Raw genomic sequence first — 20,108 nt, 5'->3', positions numbered from 1 at the left:
CTACATTCATGCATGTTTACTTTTTAAATCGGTATACTACCATTAAACCTTTCTATATGATAGAGAACAGAAGCAGCTAACATGACCCCCATTTTCTCCAAAACACATTACAATAGATGCAGGATACTTGTCCACGTCATTAAGCATGTATTTAATGTAGCAAAAATGACTAACTAATTTTCGACCAAATGAGCAGTTACTGTCTTTTTGCTTGGTAGGGCAGTGTACCACACAGGTTTTGAAATTATGTTGATAAATGTCAGATAAGGCTTAATGATAGTCACTCCAAACCAATAATAATAATAATAATAGGGCCTATCACCCAGTCACTACTCAACCACGACTCAAACCCTCAAGAAGTTTATTTCACAATAATACATTGAGCAGACATACACCCTCCCTGAATGAACACATCTCCATGTTTAGAAGATATGCAGGGATGGTTTTAGTGATGTGAAACAGTTGTTGCAGATAGAAATAGAATGAATAGAGCTGACACAATTCCTTATTCTACCAATCATGTCTGTCCGACATGATACATTTCTGAATCTGAACGTTCTATATCAACATCCTTCTGAACAGGCCCCAGTTGTGGCTAATGGAGCACGTGGTTGGGTCAGGGGTTTTCACATGACCACGTGACCTCGCCAGGTAAAACTCAGTCTGCAGACCTTACAACAAGATCCCTGAACTTTCTTCCTCTCTTGCACTATCCACTGGTGCACACCAGGGGGCGGTGTATATACTTCCAACCTCTTACATTCTATGTAGGTATTACGTTCACTCAGAAAGATCAGTGTTACAGTATTATACAACGGAACAATTGATATAGAAAACAGAACGATATTGCTACTCTCCTAAAGAAGTACATGTGCATTAAAACAACAAAGTTCCACACATGAATCCCATACATACAGTACATACCAGGGAACTACAATAAGCCATTTACTGGAATACGGCGTGAAAGAAACCCACTTATAGAGATGTAGGTCGATAGCATGTCTGCGGCTGAAATGGCATCCTATGCCGATATGGTGCACTTATTTTGACCAGGGGCTATGTAGGGGATAGGGTGCCATTTCGGATGCACTCAATGAATTATAATACAGTAGAATCAGACATAATAATACTTCATATTGGCCTACAAAGCAAAGGCTCTTTTAACTGTATGTATACAAACATAGGCATATAACAGTTTGATTGTCTGGTGTAAGAAAATAGAACAATGCTTTTACATCCTCAGTTTTAGTAGACTTTCACATAGGATCTCTCTGTTGTGTAAAACATTTCATATCAAAGCTGTTTTAACCTCTTGTCTAAAAAGCAGTGGTGTAAACTACTTAAGTAAAAAATACTTTAAAGTACTACTTAAGTAGTTTTTTGGGTATCTGTAGTTTACTATTTATATTTGACTACTTTTAGTTCACTACATTCCGTAAGAAAATAATGTACTTTTTACTCCATACAATTTCCCTGACACCCAAAAGTACTCTTCACATTTTGAACATTTAGCCAGACAGGAAAATGGTCCAATTCACACACTTATCAAGGGAACATCCCTGGTATCGCTACTGCCTTTGATCTGGCAAACTCACAAAAAAATATTTGTTTGTAAATTATGTCTGAGTGTTGGAGTGTGCCCCTGTCTATCAGTACATAAAAATAAAAAAACAAGCAAATCGTGTCATGTTTGCTTAATATAAGACATTTGAAATGAGTAATACTTTTAATTTTGATACTTAAGTATAAAAAAATAAATGGAATTGCTAAAATGTACTTAAGTATATTTAAAACCAAATACTGTTACTCAAATAGTATTTTACTGGGTGAATTTCACTTGAGTAATCTTTACTTTACTCAAGTTTGACAATTGGGTACTTTTTCCACAGCTAAAATGCAGTCTCATTGGCTTTTGGCATCAAAGACTATAGCGATTTCAAAGTGTTGTTGTTTGTGCACATCGAGGTTCATGGCAAGGAGGAGTATATCTAAATAAACCCCTGCCACACTTAAAGTTAGAAAGATGGACTAAATTTTAGGGTGAACAGATCCGTCGTATGTGTTGTATCCCCTCATCCAGAGGAAAGGAGGGTGAAAGTTCACCTACACATGGATTCTTTCAAACGGGCAAGCGCTATTGGTGCTTCTGCTGAATGCCTCTTCGCTGAGTTCAGTTAGAAGTCACTGCATTTGATGATATTCAAATCTTGTTTCTCGGTTACAGTGTCCTGTCATCAAGTCTTAATACAAATAAATGTAAAAAAATAAGTCTTTTTAGGGTACAAAATCATGTAAAAGTCCTCTTGATGCTTCCTGTAGTGATCGTTATTGCTGTGATATTATATACAGTAAAATATTATGACTACTTCGGTCTATGTGCAACCTGACATTCATAAGCTTTTCATTTGTCCAGCTCCTCTCCTGTGAAACGTATGTGTTACTTATTTGTATCTCTACACCAATCAGAAGCGTTATCTGTTCACCAATAAGAACCTTTACCTGTTGATCAAAAATGTCTGAGAGCTCGAGGCGAAGGCAAGGGATGTTCTAGAAGTGAAAAGGAGGTAAACTGGCTGCCACCGGGGTATGCCACCACACCGGCAAGCGCCTATCCCAAAGTCACGACCAAACCTTGTCGTATAGTGCGTCACCAGCTCTTGCCCGGACCCATCTATACAATCTGGGCCTTATGGATGAGGGAGGCGTGTGGGGATGTGATGCCGTTGGGCCGGGGTTTGGGTCTCAGCGTTCCGTTGTTCTGCTGGAAGTGATGGTTGTGTCCACGTTCCGCGTCTGAGATCTGAGAACTGTTGTCCTGGTCCTCTGACCTCCCCTGATCTAAACGACTCATCCTGGAGCTTGTCCCCCGCTCTCCTTCCACACTTTCACCCTCCTCCTGTTCGTCGTCTGTGACAGGAGGGTAGCTGCAGCTGAGAGGGGAGTTCCGTGCATGTAAACCCCCCTCTGTTGGGATGATGACGCTGCCGTTCAGGGACCTCAGCAGCTTGGTGGACTGTTCCATTGGGAAGGGAGAGGGTTGGATTGGCAGGTGGAGACGGGTTCCCTGTGAGTCAAACAGAGACAAGGGGTAACCATGTGGTTAGAGAGAGGAAATAAATAACTAGGGCTAATTTGAGTATCACTATTAGCAACCTATACTAAACCTATGCGTTTAAAAGGTTCTAATTTTCATAGCAATTTACAAGAAAGTGAGTATGCAATTCTTGATTCCTCATGCCTCTCACACACACTTACCAAAGACATAGTGCTATTCCGTACGTATGACTCCACCCTAAGTCTGTTTTCCTCCTCTCTGTCCATGGCTCTGTTCTCCCTCCCTCGTCGTGAAGAGTTGTTCAGAACAGGTCGACCCAGGTAGTCTAGTCCACCTCCCCCTACCAGAGTAGAGCGACTGTCCCTGATGCGCCCTGGATCCTGGGTGTGAAGGAAAGAGAGATGGAGAGAGAAAAAGTGAGCTTTAAACACATCACACATTTTGCACTGAAAAGTCTGATTTAAAATGGCTTCCCGAAGCGGGAGTTCCAGAACAGAAGATGGAGAGAAAGCACAAAGTCTTAATAACGTAACAGTTAATTAGTATGAAGTATAATTCATATAGGGTATGTGAGATGCACTACTTTTATTTTCAAATATAAATGTTACTTTTAGGAAATAAGCTCCTTACATTTCATTTAACTACATAAATGTTCATTAAACACTAAAATAAGATGTGCATATGCCACCCAGAACTCAGAAGCCATGAATATGAAGGTTAAATCTAAAGGCTCCCCCGCATGCAGAGAAAGAGTGAAATTAAGACTGACCCCTAAAGAGGACAGACTGGTCCGCAGTGTCCCCTCCACTCTGAGAGGGATATTCTCCTCCATCTGAAAGAACAAGGGATGAGAGAGGGAGGGGAGGAGAAAGGGAGGGAGAGATGACCATATTAGCTCGAGGCAAATAGATAATGCTCATGGAATTGTAAGTATTTATTTACAAAATGACTGCATGCCTAGACTGTTGAGAAGAGACCGCAGATTGTAAGACATGGTAATATTATATACCTGTCCTCTTGCATCCGTACTGACTGAGTTGACTCTCCTGAAAGAGGCCTGCCTGGAGAGTGTACTGATCTCCTCCCTGAGAGAGAGAGAATGAGAGAAAGAGAGAGAAAAACATTGTTAAAATATTCTTAATTCAAAAAGCATTTACTGTTTTCAGCGTAACATGTGTCATTTAGATTCTAGAACAATTTCAAGGGAGTTACTGTGAGGTTTGAAAACATACTTCTTCATAGTCAATTCTCTCTCCAGTTTCTTGTTTTTGCGTTTGTGGTGACAGGTCACTGAGATTACTATGATGACCATGATGAGTAGCAGTCCTCCAGCCACCCCGCCAACTATGATCATCAGGAGACTGTTGAAAAACACCGGCTTCTGAGGAAACTCTGTGGGAAAGGGACAACAGGAAGTGATGTCATATTCACAAACATAATCAACATACACATCATATTGAAAACAGGAGTGAACATGTAATCCAAATGCTTAACTGGCACCATTAATATAATAGAGTTATTTTTTTAGGAAAGAAACATGGAGGCCTACAGCAACAACAAAAAAACATACATCCTGGACTACTGTTAAAAAATAAATAAATAAGTGATTTGTTTTATATGACTCAGAGTAACAACACAACATACCTGTCACAGTGATCTCCACCTCTGCTTTCCCGGTCCCCACAACGTTATAGGCCACACATTGGTAGATACCAGCGTCTGTCAAACCAAGGGGCCTATTGAACATCAGGGATCCATTCCCTGCCGTAACGCCCTCTGGTAAGTCTCCACCCTTCCTGCGCATAACAGAAATACTATAGCACTTAACGTAGGGCTTAACAGAAGAATACAGTATATCCTACAATAATGGGCTGAATTTCATGACTATTAATGCCCCAACACCACTCACTGAACCTGAACGCACCCTTTCAACACACCCAACACACCCAACACCCGAACATCACAGCAACACATCCCAAAATACAATTGACTACTGACCACCAAACAACACTAACCGTAAAGGTCAAATGAGCACCACAAAGACATGAAGCAGGCCACAACAAACCAGGACCCGTATTCACAAAGCATCACAGAGTAGGAGTTCTGATCTAGGATCAGTCTGGGTTTTTAAATCGTGAATAAGAGGGGGGGGACCTGATCCTAGATCAGCACTCCTACTCTGAGACAGTGTAAATACGGGCCCAGAACTCCCATTTGAAATGTCTTATATCTGAACAATAGGCTACTATATACTTTTGAGTCCTGTTTTGGGCCTTTTGAACAGACTCTTTATGAGCCCCAATGTGCAGAAGAAAACAGAAACAAGAACCGTAAAATTTTACATAGACACAGATCACACTGCCTGATAATGTTCTGAACAAATCCACAGTGTATCCTTCCTCCCCCGTCCCATGCCCACTTTGGCTCGATACCACCCACTTCCCCCATTCCTTGTCTTTCGACCCCTCCTGTTCGGAGCCCACACTCATTCCTTTCTCTTCCCTCTCTAACCTCTCTCACCCGGCCCCCCCCTTCCTCCCTCGTGTGAAACTGCGTCCTCTGTTTGCATTCCGCACAAGCTGCAACACGACAATATGACAGCACGGTTATTACTTCTCCCGCTGCTTTGCATTGAGGAGTACAAAGAGGCAAACTGGTTTACCTGCTGCGTGCGTGCGGGTGGGCGTCGTGTGAGTTTTAAGGGGGAGTGAAAGTATACTACGCTACATATTTATTTGGACAGTGACGCTAAAACGTTTAATTTGGCTCTATACTCCAGCATTTTGGATTTGATATCAAATGTTTCTTAGGAGGTGACAGTACAGAATGTCACTTTTTATTTGAGAGTATTTTCATACACATCTGTTTTACCGTTAAGAAATTAAAGCACTTTATGTATCTAGTCCCACCATTTAAAGGTGCCATAAGTATTTGGACAAATTCACTTATAGTCTATTAAAGTCAAACATGGTGGTGGCAGCATCATGGTTTGGTCCTGCTTTTCTTCAGCAGGGACAGGGAAGATGGTTAAAATTGATGGGAAGATGGATGGAGCCAAATACAGGACCATTCTGGAAGAAAACCTGATGGAGTCTGCAAAAGACCTGAGACTGGGACGGAGATTTGTCTTCCAACAAGACAATGATCCAAAACATAAAGCAAAATCTACAATGGAATGGTTCAAAAATAAACATATCCAGGTGTTAGAATGGCCAAGTCAAAGTCCAGACCTGAATCCAATCGAGAATCTGTGGAAAGAACTGAAAACTGCTGTTCACAAATGCTCTCCATCCAACCTCACTGAGCTCGAGCTGTTTTGCAAGGAGGAATGGGAAAAAATTTCAGTCTTTCGATGTGCAAAACTGATAGAGACATACCCCAAGCGACTTACAGCTGTAATCGCAGCAAAAGGTGGCGCTACAAAGTATTAACTTAAGGGGGCTGAATAATTTTGCACTGCCAATTTTTCAGTTTTTGATTTGTTAAAAAAGTTTGAAATATCCAATAAATGTCGTTCCACTTCATGATTGTGTCCCACTTGTTGTTGATTCTTCACAAAAAAATACAGTTTTATATCTTTATGTTTGAAGCCTGAAATGTGGCAAAAGGTCGCAAAGTTCAAGGGGGCCGAATACTTTCGCAAGGCACTGTAAATGCTAGCCTCCCCTGTTATTGGTAATGGTGAGAGGTTAGCGTGTTTTGGGGGTATGATCTTTGGGCCTCTTTAACTTTCTTACTCATCATTAAATCAGGAGCGTGAGGGCATCGTGTGTGTTTTAAGGAGGAGTGTGTTTTAAGGAGGGGTGTGTTTTAAGGAGGAGTGTAAAGTAAAGCAAGGAGCGATGGAGTGTAACAAGAGATCTAAGTCTCAAGTATATAAGGGTGAGAGAGGGAATCAGTGTGGGTGTGTGAGCGTGCTGTCTGTGTGTCTAGTGTGTGTGTGTGTGTGTGTGTGTGTGTGTGTGTGCGCGCGTGTTACTAACACACAAACACGCCTTGCAGGTGTGTTCATGTGACTAACAGCTTAAGACTTGGTGACACATGTCTCACCCCACTAGTTTCCTTGAAATGACGTGGAAACAACGTTGATTCAACCAGTGTGTGCCCAGTGGGCCATGATCCAGTTAAACACACACACAGTACCAGTCAAAAGTTTGCACGTCGTTTTGATGTCTACAATGTAGAAAATAGTACAAATAAAGAAAACTCTTGAATGAGTAGCTGTGTCCAAACTTTCGACTGGTACTGTACATCGTCCGCACTAGCAGACATAGGCCTAACTGTCATCTTTTTATTAATGAGACATTTTATTTTCTTCGTAATTTCCAATAGATGGTTTGTTCCACCTCCACCCTCTACCACACCCGGAGAATGGTTTACTCCACCATGCGGTATGTCTTCCAAAGGTTACCAGAAACATTTGCCAGGTAGAGAAACCACAAGAACTTCAGTCAGCTCCGCCATTATGGGATTGCTTCAGCACAGCTATCATCACCGTGTAAGACAACATATCTGATACCCATGTCCCATTTGAACTGTCCCTGAACCAAAATGGTATTACCATGTATCTAACCTTTGTTTAACGATGTAACTCAATCAAATGATTATTGACAATGAAAACCTGGCAAGTGGAACTCATAGCACAACTAGAAACAATTCCTGACCTCCCCCCGGTTTGGCTTAGTAACACCATTAAAACTGACTAATAGAATTACCAGTAAATCAAAACAAAAACAGATTATGCCAGACAGACAGAGCGTGAGTCAGTTGAGTCTGTCAGACAGACGGAGGCCGACAGGCAGGGAGGGCATGTGTTACCTGGTCCAGGTGAAACTCTGTGGTTTGGGGTTTCCTCCACTGACACAGCTGAGGGAAGCTCCCTCCAGACCAGCATACCAGTTATGATTAAACCCAGAGATCTCTGCATTGGGAGGATCTTCAATCGAGAAACAAGATCAGAGAGAAATTGATTTTTAACACACATGGACAATGCTACTACATGATAATATCCCATGTGTAGGCTTCACCAGGTCATTTGTCTGTGCATATTATTTACTAGCATGGTATAGCTATTTGCCTTGTAACTGCAGGTACACATTTCTGTAGCCTAATACAAGCTTGGTTTAATTCATAGTAGATATGGCAGCCAATGAGAGGGGCCCTCAAGAACGTTTTTCATTTCATTGAACAAAATTGGTGGGGATTAGCTTCAGATCTAGCTGGCTAGCTAGCAAAAAATCTGAACTCTGGCTAAAATGGAATGTAGGTATAAATCTGGGGCTGAAAAGGAAGAACAGGATGAAGAGACTTGGTCATATGTGCCCATAACACATTTATTTAGTAAAGTTGAGCAACATGAGAAGATTGAGACTAACAACAACGTCCCTGACACTGAATCTGGTGACCGTGACAATGACTGGAGCAGCAGCTGCATGGCAGCGTCAAGTGAGGAAGGGAGGAAAGACAGTGTCATAATGAATTGAATTATTATTCTAATAAATATGCCATTTATAGGCTACACCACATCACCACATCATGCCAAAGGGGGAGGAGTTGCAGTCTACTGCAGAGATAGCCTGCAAAGTAATGTCATACTTTCCAGGTCCATACCCAAACAGTTTGAACTACTAATTTTAAAAATTACTCTCTCCAGAAATAAGTCTCTCACTGTTGCCGCCTGCTACCGACCCCCCTCAGCTCCCAGCTGTGCCCTGGACACCATTTGTGAATTGATCGCCCCCCATCTAGCTTCCGAGTTTGTTCTGTTGGGTGACCTAAACTGGGATATGCTTAACACCCCGGCAGTCCTACAATCTAAGCTAGATGCCCTCAATCTCACACAAATCATCAAGGAACCCACCAGGTACAACCCTAAATCTGTAAACAAGGGCACCCTCATAGACGTCATCCTGACCAACTGGCCCTCCAAATACACCTCCGCTGTCTTCAACCAGGATCTCAGCGATCACTGCCTCATTGCCTGTATCCGCTACGGATCCACAGTCAAACGACCACCCCTCATCACTGTCAAACGCTCCCTAAAACACTTCTGCGAGCAGGCCTTTCTAATCGACCTGGCCCGGGTATCCTGGAAGGATATTGACCTCATCCCGTCAGTTGAGGATGCCTGGTCATTCTTTAAAAGTAACTTCCTCACCATTTTAGATAAGCATGCTCCGTTCAAAAAATGCAGAACTAAGAACAGATATAGCCCTTGGTTCACTCCAGACCTGACTGCCCTCGACCAGCACAAAAACATCCTGTGGCGGACTGCAATAGCATCGAATAGTCCCCGCGATATGCAACTGTTCAGGGAAGTCAGGAACCAATACACGCAGTCAGTCAGGAAAGCCAAGGCCAGCTTCTTCAGGCAGAAATTTGCATCCTGTAGCTCTAACTCCAAAAAGTTCTGGGACACTGTAAAGTCCATGGAGAACAAGAGCACCTCCTCCCAGCTGCCCACTGCACTGAGGCTAGGTAACACGGTCACCACCGATAAATCCATGATTATGAAAACTTCAACAAGCATTTCTCAACGGCTGGCCATGCCTTCCTCCTGGTTACTCCAACCTCGGCCAACAGCTCCACCCCCCCCCCCACAGCTACTCGCCCAAGCCTCTCCAGGTTCTCCTTTGTCGCCGCCAGGTTCTCCTTTGCCGCCGCCATTGTCGCAACCCCTATTACCAGCCTGTTCAACCTCTCTTTCATATCGTCTGAGATCCCCAAGGATTGGAAAGCTGCCGCAGTCATCCCCCTCTTCAAAGGGGGAGACACCCTGGACCCAAACTGTTACAGACCTATATCCATCCTGCCCTGCCTATCTAAGGTCTTCGAAAGCCAAGTCAACAAACAGGTCACTGACCATCTCGAATCCCACCGTACCTTCTCCGCTGTGCAATCTGGTTTCCGAGCCGGTCACGGGTGCACCTCAGCCACTCTCAAGGTACTAAACAATATCATAACCGCCATGGATAAAAGACAGTACTGTGCAGCCGTCTTCATCGACCTGGCCAAGGCTTTCGACTCTGTCAATCACCATATTCTTATCGGCAGACTCAGTAGCCTCGGTTTTTCTAATGACTGCCTTGCCTGGTTCACCAACTACTTTGCAGACAGAGTTCAGTGTGTCAAATCGGAGGCCATGTTGTCCGGTCCTCTGGCAGTCTCTATGGGGGTGCCACAGGGTTCAATTCTCAGGCCGACTCTTTTCTCTGTATATATCAATGATGTTGCTCTTGCTGCGGGCGATTCCCTGATCCACCTCTACGCAGACGACACCATTCTGTATACTTCCGGCTCTTCCTTGGACACTGTGCTATCTAACCTCCAAACGAGCTTCAATGCCATACAACACTCCTTGCGTGGCCTCCAACTGCTCTTAAACGCTAGTAAGACCAAATGCATGCTTTTCAACCGTTCACTGCCTGCACCCGCACGCCCGACTAGCATCACCACCCTGGATGGTTCCGACCTAGAATATGTGGACATCTATAAGTACCTAGGTGTCTGGCTAGACTGTAAACTCTCCTTCCAGACTCATATCAAACATCTCCAATCTAAAATCAAATCTAGAGTCGGCTTTCTATTCCGCAACAAAGCCTCCTTCACTCACGCCGCCAAACTTACCCTAGTAAAACTGACTATCCTACCGATCCTCGACTTCGGCGATGTCATCTACAAAATAGCTTCCAATACTCTACTCAGCAAACTGGATGCAGTTTATCACAGTGCCATCCGTTTTGTTACTAAAGCACCTTATACCACCCACCACTGCGACCTGTATGCTCTAGTCGGCTGGCCCTCGCTACATATTCGTCGCCAGACCCACTGGCTCCAGGTCATCTACAAGTCCATGCTAGGTAAAGCGCCGCCTTATCTCAGTTCACTGGTCACGATGGCAACACCCACCCGTAGCACGCGCTCCAGCAGGTGTATCTCACTGATCATCCCTAAAGCCAACACCTCATTTGGCCGCCTTTCGTTCCAGTTCTCTGCTGCCTGTGACTGGAACGAATTGCAAAAATCGCTGAAGTTGGAGACTTTTATCTCCCTCACCAACTTCAAACATCTGCTATCTGAGCAGCTAACCGATCGCTGCAGCTGTACATAGTCTATTGGTAAATAGCCCACCCAATTTACCTACCTCATCCCCATACTGTTTATATTTATTTATTTTTCTGCTCCTTTGCACACCAGTATCTCTACCTGTACATGACCATCTGATCATTTATCACTCCAGTGTTAATCTGCAAAATTGTAATTATTCGCCTACCTCCGAATGCCTTTTGCACACATTGTATATAGACGCTCTTTTTTTTCTTTTTTTTCCTACTGTGTTATTTACTTGTTAATTGTTTACTCCATGTGTAACTCTGTGTTGTCTGTTCACACTGCTATGCTTTATCTTGGCCAGGTCGCAGTTGTAAATGAGAACTTGTTCTCAACTAGCCTACCTGGTTAAATAAAGGTGAAATAAAAATAAAATAAAAAATGTGTACATGCATAATATTTACGGCATGGTTATGCTATATACAGTGCATTCAAAGTACTCAGACCCCTTGTTACGTTATAGCCTTATTCAAAAATTTATTAAATCGTTATTTTCCCTCAACAATCTACACACAATACACCATAATGACAAAGCAAAAAGAGGTTTGAGAAATGTTTGCTAATTTATAACATTTTTTAAACTGAAATATCACATTTACATACGTAATTAGACCCTTTACTCAGTACTTTGTTGATGCACCTTTGGCAGTGATTACAGTCTTGAGTCTTCTTGGGTATGACGCTACAAGTTTGTCACACCTGTATTTGGGGAGTTTCTCCCATTCTTCTCTGCATATCCTCTCAAGATCTTTCAGGTTGGATGGGGAGTGTTGCTGCACAGCTATTTTCAGGTCTTTCCAGATGTTCAAGTCCGGGCTCTGGCTGGGCCACTCAAGTACATTCAGAGACTTGTCCCAAGGCCGCTCCTGTATTGTCTGTGTGCTTAGGGTCATTGTCCTGTTGGAAGGGTCTGAGCGCTCTGGAGCAGGTTTTCATCAAGGATCTCTCTATACTTTGCGCCGTTAATTTTTCCCCTCGATCCTGACTAGTCTCCCAGTCCCTGCCGCTGAAAAACATCCCCACAGTATGATGCTGCCACCACCAAGCTTCACGGTAGGGATGGTGCAAGGTTTCCTCCAGATGTAAAGCTTGGCAAAGAGTTCAATCTTGGTTTCATAAGACCAGAGAATCTTGTTTCTCATGGTCTGAGAGTCTTTAGGTGCCTTTTGGCAAACTCCAAGTGGGCTGTCATGTGCCTTTTAAAGGCTTGATTGGTTGAGTGCTGCAGAGATGGTTGTCCTTCTGGAAGGTTCTCCCATCTCCACAGAGGAAATCTGGAGCTCTGTCAGTGCTGGTCACCTGAAGCCACTGCGTTCTTGGGGACCTTTAATACTGCAGACATTGAACGTTACCGTTCCCCAGATATGTGCCTCGACACAATCCTGTCTTGGAGCTATACGGACAATTCCTTTGACCTCATGGCTTGGTTTTTGCTCGGACATTCACTGTCAACTGTGGGACCTTATATAGACAGGTGTGTGCCTTTCCAAATCATGTCCAATCAATTGAAATTTACCACAGGTGGACTACAATCAAGTTATAGAAACATCTCAAGGATGATCAATGGAAACATTTGGCACCTGAGCTCAATTTTAAGTCTCATAGCAAGGGGTCTGAATACTTATGTAAATAAGTAAAAACATGTTTTTGCTTGGTCATTATAGAGTATTGTGTGTAGATTGATGAGGGGAAAATGCAGTTTAATCCATGTAAGAATGAGGCTGTGACGTAACAAAATGTGGAAAAAGTCAAGGGTCTGAATACTTTGAATGCACTGTACACTATATATACACTAAAGTATGTGGACACCCCTTCAAATTAGTGGATTCGGGTATTTCAGCCACACCCGTTGCTGACAGGTGTATAAAACCGAGCACACAGCCATGCAATCTACATAGACCAACATTGGCAGTAGAATGGCCTTACTGAAGAGCTCAGTGACTTTCAACGTGGCACTGTCATAGGATGCCACCTTTTCAACAAGTCAGTTTGTCTCATTTCTGCCCTGCTAGAGCTGCTCCGGTCAACTGTAAGTACTGTTATTGTGAAGTGGACATTTCTTGGAGCAACAACGGCTCAGCCGCGAAGTGGTAGGCCCGACAAGCTCACAGAACGGGACCGCCGAGTGCTGAAGCACGTAGCGTGTAAAAATCGTCTGTCCTCGGTTGCAATACTCACTACCGAGCTCCAAACTGCCTCTGGACGCAACATCAACACAATAACTGACTATCGAGAGCGTCACGTAATGGGTTTCCATGGCCGAGCAGCCGCACACAAACCCAAGATCACCATGCCCAATGCCAAGCGTCGGCTGGAGTGGTGTAAAGCTTGCTGCCATTGGACTCTGGAGCAGTGGAAACGTGTTCTCTGGAGTGATGAATCACGCTTCACCATCTGGCAGTCATATGGACAAATCTGGGTTTGGCAGATGCCAGGAGAACGCTACCTGCCCCAATGCATAGTGCCAACTGTTACGTTTGGTGGAGGTGGAATAATGGTCTGGGGCTGTTTTTCATGGTTCGGGCTAGGCCCCTTAGTTCCAGTGAAGGGAGATCTTAACACTACAGCATACAATGACTTTCTAGACGAGTCTATGCTTCTAACTTTGTGGCAACAGCTTGGTGAAGGCCCTTTCCTGTTTCAGTATGACAATTCCCCAGTGCACAAAGCGAGGTCCATTCAGAAATGGTTTGTCTAGATCGGTGTGGAAGACCTTGATTGGCCTGCACAGAGCCTTGGCCTCAACCCCATCGATCACCTTTGGGATGAATTGGAACGCCGACTGTGAGCCAGGCCTAATCGCCCAACATCAGTGCCTGACCGCACTAATGCTCTTGTGGCTGAATGGAAGCAAGTCCCCGCAGCAATGTTCCAACATCTAGTGGAAAGCCTTCCCAGAAGAGTGGAGGCTGTCATAGCAGCAAAGGGGGGGACGAACTCCATATTAATGCCCTTGATTTTGGAATGAGTTGTTTGACAAGCAGGTGTCCACATACTTTTGGTCATGTTGTGTAGCTATTTGTCTTGTAACTGCTGGTACGAGTTTCTTTAGCCTTATCCAAGTTTGTGTTCATCATGGTAGATACAACTTCCTTAATCATTGGTTAATTATAGTAAAAAGCAATATACTCTGACTTGGGAAATCAGGTAGTGATTGCCCATACTGAGTAAGATTTTACACACAGGAGGGGTCCCTGGCTATGCCTCACAAGCTCTGACCCTGGTAAACACCCTTTTTATGGACTCAAAGTCCACATGTTCTGGTGGTCTAGGTACACCAAGACCCGGGTTTGATCCCTGTCTCCACCTTTCCCACTTTGTGTCCTCCTAATCTAGCCCCCCCTTTTTTCTAATCTGTCTAAATAAAAAAGCAAAAAGCACTTTGGAATGAAGCATAAGAGGTCAGAGGTCAAGCATAAAACATATATGACTTGTTAGCTGGTTTAATAAATAATTGGCGACCAAACTCAATGTGCATAAAGTATCTAGAATCGTAGCTATCGTGGAGTCTGAACTCACAGTGCACCACCAGGTTGTTGGTGATCCTGCGGGGTTCCTTCAGAGCACGGTGCCTCACCAGACAGTCCAGCCTCATCCCGTTCATACTCCTCAGGGGGTGCAGGGAGAAGTGGGTGGAGACTGACCCGCCCACCGAACTCCTATTCTGTGACAGGCCCGTCAGGTCTGTGTCCCAGTTAAGGATGGGTGGGGGGCGGGCCACGGAGCGGCAGGAGGCAGCCAATCGAAAGGACTGGCCCTCGACAAGAATCACAGGGTCCAGGGAGGAGATGGGCGTGGCTGTGGGGGTCAAGGGTTAAATGTCAAGAACGGTCACTTGTCAGACTTTCTTTAGGGACAGGAAGCAACTAATCACTGGTCTTAGTGTTTGTGGAGGTGACTTTAGGACTAATCTTAGAACTGGTCTTAGTTGTTAGTTGGAGGTTAAGCTGTTCCTAGATCAGTGACATGATGTTTCAGGGGGAGGTAATCACCAAGCACTGCAATAGGATCAGCTTTGACATGATCCAAGCTGAGATCTAATCTTCTCCATTAGATAGGTGTTTTAAAAAACCTAGATCAGCTCTTTGAGGAAACTTGATCCTAAAAACCTTAGACAGCTAGATACACTGACTGTCACAAGAACAGTTCTTAATCGTTTACTGATCTTGTGGCTTATATGAATATTATTACCATAACTGAAGCTAATGTTTTAGCTAGTAATACTACAACTGACACCTATTCCCATCATCATCAACAACATCATCCTCATCATCATCCTAATTATCATCATCATCCCACCAATCAGCAATTACTCTTTCCATTAAAAGATATTGGCCATAAAAGGACATTATATTCTGTAAATCAAAAAGTGACACAATGAGTAAGGGGAAGGAAGGGGAGGAACTTACCCCACACGGTGAGTGACAGCTGTTGTTCAAAGTTCCCCGAGGGGAAGGTGCTGATGTGACAGTTGTACCTGCCCTCATCTGACTCCACAGTGTTCATGATGATCAGAGACGAGTCCACTGTGGGCTCACTGCTGCCGAACCGCACACGCCCCGAGTACTGACCAAACTCTGAGAGAGGGGGGAGGAGGAGAGAGATAGAGAGGGGGGAGGAGGAGAGAGATGGAGAGGGGAAGTGAGATATGGGGGAGGCAAAAAGAGAGAGATGGAGAAGTAGCCAGGTTAAAAGTGCAGGTGTCATCTACTTTCAATTCAACTTCTGGGGCTTTGAGTGTTAGCAAAGAGGGTGAACTACCAATGTATTGTAGTGTCCTCGCTATGTGAGCCAGGTTACCATTCCCACCAAATGGGTTAACCCTATTGGCCCAATGCGTACAGGTGTTTCCCTTTCAACCAGCGACCCGGGTTCGCTTTCCGGCCACGGCGTTCGCTACAATAATATAAAGAGAAGGATGGTTGTGACTACTGTAACACCTACTGTATACGTGTCCTACCTGTTTGTCCGTCAGTGTGGTGTACAGTGATGATCTGGTCCTTGGTACCATCTGCTCTCTCCTTGGTCCATGTGACCTGTGACAAGGAGAGGCGAGACAACATCATGTTAGGGACAACTTTTCTAAGATAATGCTCTGTACAACATATCTGGTTTTATGGGTACTGTCGTGAATTATGCTTCAGACCTGAACCACCACCTGGCCCACTTCCACCTTGAACCGGCAGGGCAGCCGGGTCTCAATCTCGGTCAAGGACTGCACGGGAGATTGTTCCTCAAAGTCCCCCTGCACCACAGCAACTGGGGAAGAAAGAGGAAGGGTGGGAAGGAGGAGAAAGGGAGGAAGAAGAGGGGGAGAGAGAGAAACTTAATTGATGACTATTGTCCACTTGGGGTAAATGTGTGTGGCATCTTAAACATCATTATAGAAAACACTAAATAAAGACAACTACAATATAGCGAAATAGAATGTCACAGTGTAGAGTATAGAGAGAGAGCAGAAAGATAGAGGTTAAGAGAAAGAGAGGGTGTGAGAGAGGTGGGAGAAAGAACAGAGAGAGATTGAGAGAGGGGGGGGAGAAAGAGCAGAGAGATAGAGGTTGAGAGAGGGGGGGTGGAGAAAGAGCAGAGATAGACGTTGAGAGAGGGGGGGAGAAAGAGCAGAGAGATAGAGGTTGAGAGAGAGAGAGGGGGGAGAGCAGAGATAGACGTTGAGAGAGAGGGGGGGGGGAGCAGAAGGATTGAGGTTGAGAGAGAGAGGGGGGGAGAGCAGAGATAGAGGTTGAGAGGGATTGAGGTTGAGAGAGAGAGAATGAGAGGTTGAAAGACATTAGGGAGACTGTGCACTGAACCATGACTGAGGATTAGTACCCTGACCCTCTTCTCAGTATCCTTCCGTATACTTTAGGGGATGAACGACATAAAGTATGAGAAAAGAAGATAGAGATGGGGGGGGGGGGGGGGGGGGATTTAAGAGAGCACCACAAAGAAAAGGAGGCAGTCAGAGGGAGGACGGAGAGAAACAGGTGTATGAAAGCAAGTGATTAGATGAGAGGACATGTTGCTTGACTTGTTGCACTAGTTAACTGTCCATACCAATTCATAGTGAACCCTTTAGTGTCCAGAGAAACACACACACACGTATGCGTGTACACACACACGTATGCGTGTACACACACACGTATGCGTGTACACACACACACGTATGCGTGTACACACACACACATGCATATACACGCATATAAACTCAGAAAAAAAAGAATCGTCCTCTCACTGTCAACTGCGTTTATTTTCAGCAAACTTAACATGTGTAAATATTTGTATGAACATAACAAGTGATGAGACATAAACTGAACAAGTTCCACAGACATGTGACTAACAGAAATGGAATAATGTGTCCCTGAACAAAGGGGGGGTAACAGTCTAGTATCTGGTGTGGCCACCAGCTGCAATAAGTACTGCAGTGCATCTTCTCATGGACTGCACCAGATTTGCCAGTTCTTGCTGTGTGATGTAACTTCACTCTTCAACCAAGGCACCTGCAAGTTCCCGTACATTTCTGGGGGGGGGGGCCTAGTCCTCACCCTCCGATCCAACGGGTCCCAGGCATGCTCAATGGGATTGAGATCCAGGCTCTTCGCTGGCCATGGTAGAACACTGAAAGAGCTGTATGGCTGGTGGCATTGTCATGCTGGAGGGTCATGTCAGGACTTCCCTGTAACGCACAGCGTTGAGATTGCCTGCAATGACAACAAGCTCAGTCCGATGATGCTGTGACACACCCTCCACCTCCAAATGGATCCCACTCCAGAGTACAGGCCTCGGTGTAACGCTTATTCTTTCGACGATAAATGCGAATCCGACCATCACCCCTGGTGAGACAAAACCACGACTCGTCAGTGAAGAGCACTTTTTGCCAGTCCTGTCTGGTCCAGCGACGGTGGGTTTGTGCCCATAGGCGATGTTGTTGCCGGAGATGTCTGGTGAGGACCTGCCTTACAACAGGTCTACAAGCCCTCAGTCCAGCCTCGCTCAGCCTATTGCGGACAGTCTGAGCACTGATGGAGGGATTGTGTGTTCTTGCTGTCTTAGACGTCTCACAGTATGAGCATTGCAATTTATTGCCCTAGCCACATCTGCAGTCCTCATGCCTTCTTGCAGCATGCCTAAGGCAGGGACCCTGGGCATCTTTCTTTTGGTGTTTTTCAGAGTCAGTAGAAAGGCCTCTTTAGTGTCCTAAGTTTTCATAACTGTGACCTTAATTGCCTACCGTCTGTAAGCTGTTAGTGTTTTAACGACCGTTCCATAGGTGCATGTTCATTAATTGTTTATGGTTCATTGAACAAGCACGAGAAACAGTTTTTAAACCCTTTACAGTTTAGATCTGTGAAGTTAGTTTGATTTTCACAAATTATCTTTGAAAGACAGGGTCCTGAAATATGGACGTTTATTTTTTTGCTGAGTGTACATATATATATATACACACACACACGTGCGTACGCATGCACGCACAACCTGTGGGTTTTCAGGTAGAACTGTAAACTCACTAACCTATTTGATGTAGACATAACCAGTAATGCTACATCATCTATAATGTCACACTGTTCTGCCAAGTCACAACATTGTTGATCCTCAAGGAATGAAGTCCTGATTGCCATCTGACTGCCTCTCATCCTCTCTGTGCATGAATAGATACACATTGTCACATTGGACACACACACACACACACACAGTCGGCCTCTCTCTATGTCTCAGCCTCTGCCTCACACAAACAATGTCTCTGTATTCTTAATGCATAACAGTCATTATACATCCGCATCTATAAATACAGTAGAGAACGATAGACGCCGGCCGCAATCCTTCTCTGATCCCCATACAGACATACTTGTGTGTGCGTGTGTGTGTGTGTGTGTGTGTGTGTGATGGGGGAGGGGGGGGGAAGAGAGATAGAGAGAGAAAAGGAAAGGAGTCAGACTGAATAGTAAACATGAGGGAGGGAAATTGATTAACCACAACCTGTTTTTCCAGAAATATCAGACAACTCCTCAAGTGTTGTTCATCTAATCCAGAAAAGACGAACCCAAGAAGCTGGACAAGAACCAAAGTTGGCAGTAGCCTACTTTTATAATTATATTTAAACAACTACTTGGTAGGTAAATTACTAAAATAAATAGGGCAACAGGTAAACCAAAATAAAAACGCAGAGCTTAAGTTAACTTTCAATATATTTGTCATTATTATGTGAAACTTTCTTAGCAAATTATATTGCCTTACTTAGTCATATTAGAGTGTTACTATTGCTCATGGTCTAAACATTAAACCATTAATAAATGACTTACTGAAACTCCCAAGGATCCACAGCAGCGGTGTCAGTCGGCCCAGGAGTGATGTCATTCTCCCCGGTTCGGTGGAGTGGTCCGCCCGACTGCTCCTTGATAGTCCTGAATACGGCTAAAGGTCTGTGGTCTATTACAATGCTGGAATCAGTCAGGACATTGGTCCAAGAAGTCCCGCTCCACCTCAGACAGTCAACTTTCTTTCATCCAATTCCAAATTGAAGACAAGTGTAAAGAAGTGTAAAAACAGTATAGATCTTAGGTATAGCCAAAGTTTATATTTCAATAATATGTCGTATGCTGCGGTTGGTCCATCTTACTCCAATAAATCCTTTGGAAAGTTGCTCTCTGTGCGAAACTTGTTGCCTTTTCCTTTTTGCGTTTTGGCAAAATAATAATCGAAGGCTAATGAAATAAACAGCGTATGTTGTTTCTTTCACACCATATTCTGACTTCACAAAAGTAGGAGTGGTTCAGCCTACCTGTTTTCTCGGATACACCTGTTGCAAGCGCTCTCTCTCTCTCTCTGACACACACACACACACACACCTGGGAAGTCACCTTTCCAGTTTAGTTAAAGCAACAAACTGTTCTTTTCATACCTGTACATGGAAGAAAAAAAAACCTTCCAAGATAGCTGTATCCTATCT

General features: G+C 44.2%; 1 protein-coding gene across 1 annotated transcript; it reads right to left on the bottom strand.

Annotated features, from left to right (window-relative positions):
• Positions 1 to 343: 343 nt before the first annotated feature.
• Positions 344 to 19,599, bottom strand: nectin4a (nectin cell adhesion molecule 4a). The gene is made up of 12 exons (XM_036957964.1): positions 19,462 to 19,599; positions 16,311 to 16,423; positions 16,125 to 16,200; positions 15,574 to 15,741; positions 14,684 to 14,962; positions 7,874 to 7,991; positions 4,700 to 4,851; positions 4,288 to 4,447; positions 4,065 to 4,140; positions 3,825 to 3,887; positions 3,256 to 3,435; positions 344 to 3,064 (listed from the first exon to the last, which is right to left on the bottom strand). Exons 1-12 carry the CDS (start codon positions 19,514 to 19,516, stop codon positions 2,672 to 2,674), a joined length of 1,833 nt encoding a protein of 610 aa, XP_036813859.1. The 5' UTR covers positions 19,517 to 19,599; the 3' UTR covers positions 344 to 2,671.
• Between the last annotated feature and the right edge of the window lie 509 nt (positions 19,600 to 20,108).

This window comes from Oncorhynchus mykiss, chromosome 21 (assembly GCF_013265735.2).
Source record: "Oncorhynchus mykiss isolate Arlee chromosome 21, USDA_OmykA_1.1, whole genome shotgun sequence".
Taxonomy (NCBI): domain Eukaryota; kingdom Metazoa; phylum Chordata; class Actinopteri; order Salmoniformes; family Salmonidae; genus Oncorhynchus; species Oncorhynchus mykiss.
This window is presented reverse-complemented; position numbering and strand designations above follow the sequence as displayed.

Bases quoted from the DNA above. Each gene is read 5' to 3' on its own strand.
- nectin4a (XM_036957964.1), bottom strand. From the start codon at position 19,516: ATGACATCACTCCTGGGCCGACTGACACCGCTGCTGTGGATCCTTGGG. The intron at 14,963-15,573 runs GTAAGTTCCTCC...TGACCCCCACAG, and splicing joins GCTGTCACTCACCGTGTGGG to CCACGCCCATCTCCTCCCTG. The intron at 4,852-7,873 runs GTAACACATGCC...TGTTATGCGCAG, and splicing joins CAGAGTTTCACCTGGACCAG to GAAGGGTGGAGACTTACCAG.